Source organism: Chelonia mydas, chromosome 1, assembly GCF_015237465.2.
Source record: "Chelonia mydas isolate rCheMyd1 chromosome 1, rCheMyd1.pri.v2, whole genome shotgun sequence".
Classification (NCBI taxonomy): domain Eukaryota; kingdom Metazoa; phylum Chordata; order Testudines; family Cheloniidae; genus Chelonia; species Chelonia mydas.
The window spans coordinates 3543500-3550981 of NC_057849.1; the positions used below are offsets into that span (position 1 = coordinate 3543500).

The following is a 7482-nucleotide window of genomic DNA, read 5'->3' on the forward strand; positions in this document are numbered from 1 at the left end:
GCTGGCAATGCTCCTTCTAATGCAGCCCAATATGCCGTTAGCCTTCTTGGCAACAAGGGCACACTTCTGACTCATATCCAGCTTCTCGTCCACTGTAATCCCTCAGTCCTTTTCTGCAAAATTGCTTCTTAGCCAGTCGGTTCCCAGCCTGTAGCGATGCATGGGATTCTTCCTTCCTAAGTGCAGAACTCTGCACTTGTCCTTGTTGAACCTCATCGGATTTCTTTTGGCCCAATCCTCCAATTTGTCTAGGTCACTCTGGACCCTATTTCTACCCTGCAGCATATCTACCTCTCCCCCCATCTTAGTGTTATCTGTGAACTTGCTGAGGGGGCAATCCATTCCATCATCCAGATCGTTAATAAAGTTGTTGAACAAAATCGACCCTAGGACGACCCCTGGGCACTCCGCTTGATACCGGCTGCCAACTAGACATTGAGCCGTTGATCACTATCCGTTGAGTCTGACAATCTAGCATGCTTTCTATCCACCTTATAGTCCATTCATCCAGTCCATACTTTTTTAACTTGCTGGCAAGAATACTATGGGAGACCATACCAAAAGCTTTGCTAAAGTCAAGATATATCACATCCACTGCTTTCCCCATATCCACAGAGCCAGTTATCTCATCATAGAAGGCAATCAGGTTGGTCAGGCATGACATGCCTTTGGTGAATCCATGTTGACTGTTCCTGATCACCTTCCTCTCCTCCAAGTGCTTCAAAATGGTTTCCTTGAGGACCTGCTCCATGATTTTTCCAGGGACTGAGGTGAGGCTGACTGGTCTGTAGTTCCCTGGGTTCTCCTTCTCTCCTTTTTTAAAAGATGGGCACTATATTTGCCTTTTTCCAATCATCAGGGGCCTCCCTGATCACCACACGTTTTCAAAGATAATGGCCAACGGATCTGCAATCACATCAGCCAATTCCCTCAGCACCCTCGGATGCATTAGATCTGGACCCATGGACTTGTGTATGTCAAATTTTCTAAATAGTCCTTAACCTGTTCTTTCACCACTGAGAGCTGCTCACCTCCTCCCAATACTGTGCTGCCCAGTGCAGCGGTCTGGGAGCTGACTTCAGCTTTTTCCACATCATCTGTCACTAGGTTGCCTACCCCATTCAGTAAGGGTCCCACACTTTCCCTGACCTTTTTCTTCTTGCTAACATACCTGTAGAAAACCTTCTTGTTACCCTTCACATCCCGTGCTAGCTGCAACTCCAGCTGCATTTTGACCTTTCTAATTACATCCCTGCATGCTGGTGCAATATGTTAATCCTCCTCCCTAGTCATCAGTCCAAGTTTCCACTTCTTGTAAGCTTCCTTTTTGTGTTTAAGCTCACCGAAGATTTCACACTTAAGCCAAGCTGGTCGCCTGCCATATTTGCCATTCTTTCTGCACATCGGGACGGTTTGTTCCTGCATCCTCAGTAAGGCTTCTTGAAAATACAGCCAGATCTCCTGGACTCCTTTCTCCCTCATATTAGCCTCCCAAGGGACCTGCCCATCAGTTCCCTAAGGCAGTCAAAGTCAGCTTTTCTGAAGTCCATGGTCCGTATTTTGCTACTCTCTGTTAGGATATAGATATTCAGGCCTGTCTGTAAAGGCCTATACTCTAAGAATTTAGATGTATTCCTATCACTTAGCTAGTTATAGAGGTATAAAAGAATCAAAATCACTGTCTGACTGTACAAGGCCTTTTTTCACTGTGACAGTCTGAGGCCCTGTTCTTAGGCTAAGGCCTTTGGCTAAGCAGCAGAGGCAGCCATAAACTGGGAAGCGACCGGTCACCTCCTCACATTCCAACCTAGTCCCATTGAAAGAAGGTGCTATGGGGCTGTTAGGATACAACCCTGTCCTGATAGTGCCTATCACCTCCAGAGAAAGGGAAGTGCCTGGAAGATGTAAAAGGAAACTTAGTTTGATAGCATCCTGTCTGGCAAGAACTCACTTATCAATAGCTGGGATGTGAAATCCTCATTTCTGTATTGTTCTATCATTGTAGTCCCCATTTCCCTACTGTTTGTCTGTATAATCTCTGTCTGGTTCTGTGATTGTTTCTGTCTGCTGTATAATTAATTTTGCTGGGTGTAAACTAATTAAGGTGGTGGGATATAATTGGTTACATAATCATGTTACAATATGCTAGGATTGGTTAATGAAATTTCAGTAAAATGATTGGTTAAGGTATAGCTAAGCAGAACTCAAGTTTTACTATATAGTCTGCAGTCAATCAGGAAGTAGGGGGCGGAAATGGGAACAGGGAATGGGGGTAAGGAAATTGGAATCATGTTTAGCTAAAGGGGGAAATGGGAACAGGCAATGCGGGTGGGGGAATTGGAATCATGTTTAGCTAAGGGGGGGAACGGGAACAGGGCCACAGGTAAGGCTCTGTGGTGTCAGAGCTGGGAAGGGGGACACTAAGGAAGGAAACTGGAATCATGCTTGCTGGAAGTTCACCCCAATAAACATCGAATTGTTTGCACCTTTGGACTTCGGGTATTGTTGCTCTCTGTTCATGCGAGAAGGACCAGGGAAGTGAGTGGGTGAAGGAATAAGCCCCCTAACACTCTTCTTTCTTCCTTTTGTGAGGATCCTGAACTCAGTCCATCAAGCTTCCATACACAGGCTAGAAATCCATTTAGCCTGGGAACAGCTCTTCCTGCAGTTCAGTCTTTGTTCCTCATGTGTTTCCAGGTGCTTCTGTGTGGGGAGTGAGGCCACATGGTGACATCGCTGCCCCCTTTTATGGTTTCTTCCATATGGTGGGAACCCTTTTGTTCCCCAAGAAGTTTCCAGCCCAAAGACATAAGGATAGAGATGGTTCATATAACAAAACATTGAGTTAATAGAATAAATGAACTACTGTTCCTCACACCTTCTTGTCAACTGTCTGAAATGGGCCACTCTCACAACCACTGCAAAAGTTATTTTTCCTCCCTTGGTATCCTGCTGTCAATTGAATTGTCTCGTTAGACTGACCTCACACTTGATAAGGCAATTCCCATCTTTTCATGTATTTATACCTGCTCCTGTATTTTCCACTCCAGGCATCTGATGAATTGGGTTCTAGCCCACAAAAGCTTATGACAAAATAAATGTGTTGGTCTCTAAGGTGCCACAAGGACTCCTCATTGTTTTTGCTGATACAGACTAACACGGCCACCACTCTGAAACCTGAGTTAATAGGGTTTCCACCTGTCTGGGTTTTACCAAGACAGGATGGTTTTCGGCTTCTGGGTGCCATTTAGGGTTGCCAGGTACTCGGATTTCAACCGGAAAGTACAGTCAAAAAGCAGATCTGGCCGTGTCCAGTTACTGCAGGGCTGCGAGAGGCACTGCATCAAAGACACACACCAGCCGCTGCTCAGCCAGGGCTGCCTCCAACCTATGGGCAAGCTCCTTCTTAGGCTGCAGCAGCTCCTGTCCCAGCCCCGGAGCAGAGGGAGACCAGCTGGGCAGGGCACCATTTAGGGGACCCAAGGGGTAATCTAGCCTGCCCGTGAGTTTTGTACCTGAGATCTGATCACAGCACACACCCTAGCCCCAGACAGAACTCTTAACTGCAGCCCAGCCTGAGTGCGGAAAGTGATGAGTTCTACGCTGCTCCCAGCTTCCCCATCTGGTGCAGGGAGTTTGTTTATGAACAGAGGCAGGGTGATTAACATAACAAAAAGCTTGTCATTAAATTAAACTAAGGATCATTCGATGAGCTGAAAGCATTCCCAGGCACTCCCATTAAAAAATATGAAACAAAGGGTCGGAATAAATGGTGAAAATGGAGAGATGTAAATCGTGGTGTTCCCCAGGGGTCTGTTCTGGGACAAGTGCTGTTCAACATATTCACAAGCGATCTGGGAATAGGGGTAGACTGCAAGGTGGCAAAACTTGCCAATGAATCAGAATTACTCAGATACTTAAATCCAAAGCAGACTGAGAAGAGTCACAAAGGAATCACAAAACCTGGGTGACTGGGCAACACAATGGCAGATGAAATTCAGTGTTGATAAATGCAAAGTAATGCACATGGAAAAATATAATCCCAAATATATATACAGAACGATAGGGTTTAAATGAGCTGTTACCCATAAAGAAAGAGATCTTGGAGTCATTGTGAATAGTTCTCTGAAAACATCTTCTCCATCTGCAATGGCTGTCAAAGGTAAGAGAATGTTGGGAATCCTTCAGAAAGGGATAGAGAATCAGACTGAAAATATCATATTCCCTCTATATAAATCCATGCTATGCCCACAGCTTGAATACTGCATGCAGATTTGGTCACCCAATCTCAACAAAGATTTATTGGATTTGGAAAAGGTACAGAGAAGGGCAACAGAAATTATTAGGGGTATGGAACAGTTCCCATATGAGGAGAGATTAAAAAGACTAGAACTTTTCAGCCTCAAAAAGAGATGACTAAGGGGAATATGATAGAGGTCTACAAAATCACAAGTGATCTGGAAAATTGAATAAGAAAATATTATTTATTCATTCACATAACACAAGAACTAGGGGTCACCCAATGAAATTAATATCTAGCAGATTTAAAACAAAGAAAATAAAGTATTTCTTCACAATCAACCTGTGGAACTCTTTGCCAGAGGATGTTGTGAAGGTCAAAAATATAACAGTTTCCAATAAGAACTAGATACATTCATGGAGGATAGTCCACCAATGGCTATTAGCAAGGATAGGCAGGGAAGGTGTCCCTAGCCTGTTTGCCAGAATCTGGGGGGGGGGGGGGGGGGGGATGACCGGGGATGGATCACTTGATGATTACCTGTTCTGTTGATTACCTCTGGGGCACCTGGCATTGGCCACTGTTGGAAGACGGGATACTGGGCTAGATGGAACATTGGTCTTACCAAGTATGGCCATTCTGATGTTCTTATATAGACCCCAGATGTATCTGCCCCCTCTGTAACCCAGTAGATCCCACTCCCCTTCCAGAGCTGAGATGGAACCCAGGAGTCCTGAAAGGGTCTCTCTCTCTGCAGAGTTAGTAACAAAGTAAGAATAGACATTAAATTTCTAAACCTAACCAGTGTCCCTTCAGTGACTTGCCACAAAATATCAGAACATGTTAGTATTAGAGCTGAGTGGGTCTAATATTTATTTATTTTTCTTTCCTTTATATAGGAATTAGATATAGCGCTTCTGTGAGCTAATTGTTAAGTTATCTGCCAAAAGAACTACAGATTTAAAGTGCCTAAATAGACACTGGAATCACGGTTAAAATTGACCACCACCCCCCCAAACAAAATCTGAAATGGTTCCCTTGTAGCTGGGGAGGGGGAGGCAGGTGGAGATGAACCATCAAGTGACAGGGGGAGGGGGACGAGAAGAGCGAGTGACAGGGGAGGAGCCTTGGGGGGGGAAAGGCAGAGCAGGGGCAAAGCCTTAGCAGGAGAGGTGTGGCAGGGGCAGGGCCTCCGGAGTCCAGATACCAGCAATTACAAAGATGGCAACCCTGTGAGTTGATGAGTTATACACAGATGAATTCCCCAGTTTGTTCCACTAATACAGTACACTCAGGTCAGGAAAGGGTTTCATGTCTCTTTGGACTATCCAGTAAGTGATTCAGGGAAGAGGGCCCAGCACCACATCGCCAGCCAGTTCTGTGTGGAGCTCAGTCTGAAAGCAAGAGCACCAGGAGAAAACTTTAGGTCCCTTTATGAGTAAAGAGCCAGAGCAGCCTGTCCCGGATCTGTTTGGTCCTTACCCCGTAGATGATGGGGTTTAGCATGGGGGGCACCAGGAGGTACACGTTGGCCATGAGAACGTGGAAATGCAGGGGCACATTGCGGCCAAACCGGTGCGTGAGGAAGGAGAAGAGAGATGGGACATAAAAGGTTAAGATAGCACAGAGGTGGGAGGCGCAGGTCCCAAAAGTCTTGAGCTGGGAGTCCTTTGTGGGGAGGCTGAAGATGGCCCTGAGGATCTGGATATAGGACACGGTGATAAAAAGCATATCCAGACCCATCCCAGAGAATAGCAAAAAGAGGCCATAGTAACTACTGACTCGGATGTCAGCGCAGGCCAGCTTCATCACGGCTATGTGATCGCAGTATGTGTGGGGGATGATGTTGGTTCTGCAATATGGCCACCACCTTGCCAGGAAGGGATAGGGCAGTACAAATATGCTGCTGCGCAGAACCATAGCCAGGCTGATCTTGGCCACCATGGGGTTTGTCAGGATGGTGGAATGTCTCAGGGGATGGCAGATGGCCACGTAGCGATCCAAGGCCATGGCCACGAAGATTCCAGTCTCCATCCCTGTGAAGCAGTGAATGAAGTACATCTGGGTGAGGCAGGCTCTGAAATTGATCTCCCTGGAATTGAACCAGAAGATGCTCAGTGTTTTGGGCAGGATGGATGTAGGCAGGACCAGGTCGGTGACAGCCAGCATGCAGAGGAAATAGTACATGGGCCCATGGAGGCTCGGCTCCCTCTTCACGATGAACAGGATGGTGAAGTTCCCCAAGACAGCTATGATGTACATGGTGCAGAAGGGGATGGAGATCCAGACATGGGCCACCTCCAGGCCAGGAATGCCCAGCAGGATGAAGGTGGAGGGGTTGGTGAAGTGGGTTGTGTTGGAATCTGACATGGAGTAGGGGAGAAGGTGTCCAACTCTGAGGCAGAACGGCATCTCCTGCATGTACCGTACGTCCCCCTGACTTTCTGTATGTGCCCAGGGTCTAGCATGATGGTTGCAGGACAAATACCTGCATGGAGAGACAGTGTTAATGTGAGACACTACATGCACTACTGGGGGCTGTTCTCATGGGTGAAGCAGATTGGTCGCTCTTCACACACTGAGAAATTATATTTTCATTATTCAGAGGAATGAATTATAAACTGACCCTACTAATGCCAATTCCATGTTTCATGGTGCTCCATGCGTCAATAATTCCTACATATCATGGTGTGGGAAATCTTCACAGGCACCAGAGGAAACACAAGTGTGGATACTGTTTATACATCATCTATCCATTATGCAATGAAGCAATGAAACCCAAGCTAGAGAGTCCATGCTGTAGGGAGTTCCCCATTCACATAGTTGCTCAAAATCTGAGTAGAAAAAACAAACCTTTTCCAAGCTGCGTGCTGAGGAAACATCCCAATGAGAACATACCTCAGCAAAAAGACCCGGGCATCATTGATAGCAACTCCATGGAAACAGTTGCTCATTCACAGCAGTGGCCAAAACAAAGACAATGTTCGGATACCTAAGGAAGGGGATGGAGGATAAACTGCTCTGGATATGTGCTCAGTTGTGGTCACTCAGTCTCTATAAAGGATATAGCAGATAGAAAGGGGATTTCTGAGACAGGCTATGAGAATGGGGGAGGCTGCCAGATACAGACAGACTGAATAGTCTGGGACTATTTAGTTTAGAGAAGAGACAAAGAAGGGGGCATATGATAGAGGAGAACAAAATAAACAATGGATCTGATTACATTCAAATGGAGAAACAGA

At 46.1% G+C, this 7482-nt stretch overlaps 1 protein-coding gene across 2 annotated transcripts; it reads right to left on the bottom strand.

Moving 5' to 3' along the window:
• Window positions 1–1272: 1272 nt before the first annotated feature.
• LOC102941826 (olfactory receptor 52E4-like) lies at window positions 1273–6676 on the bottom strand. Of its 2 annotated transcripts, XM_043526418.1 has the most exons (2): window positions 5694–6610; window positions 1273–1392 (listed from the first exon to the last, which is right to left on the bottom strand). In XM_043526418.1, the coding sequence occupies exons 1-2, from the start codon at window positions 6608–6610 to the stop codon at window positions 1293–1295; spliced, it is 1017 nt and encodes a 338-aa protein (XP_043382353.1). In that variant the 3' UTR covers window positions 1273–1292. The 2 variants fall into 2 exon arrangements, with proteins under 2 accessions (XP_043382353.1, XP_037745525.2); XM_037889597.2 differs by lacking the exon at window positions 1273–1392 and having other exon boundaries at window positions 5663–6676.
• Window positions 6677–7482: the final 806 nt, after the last annotated feature.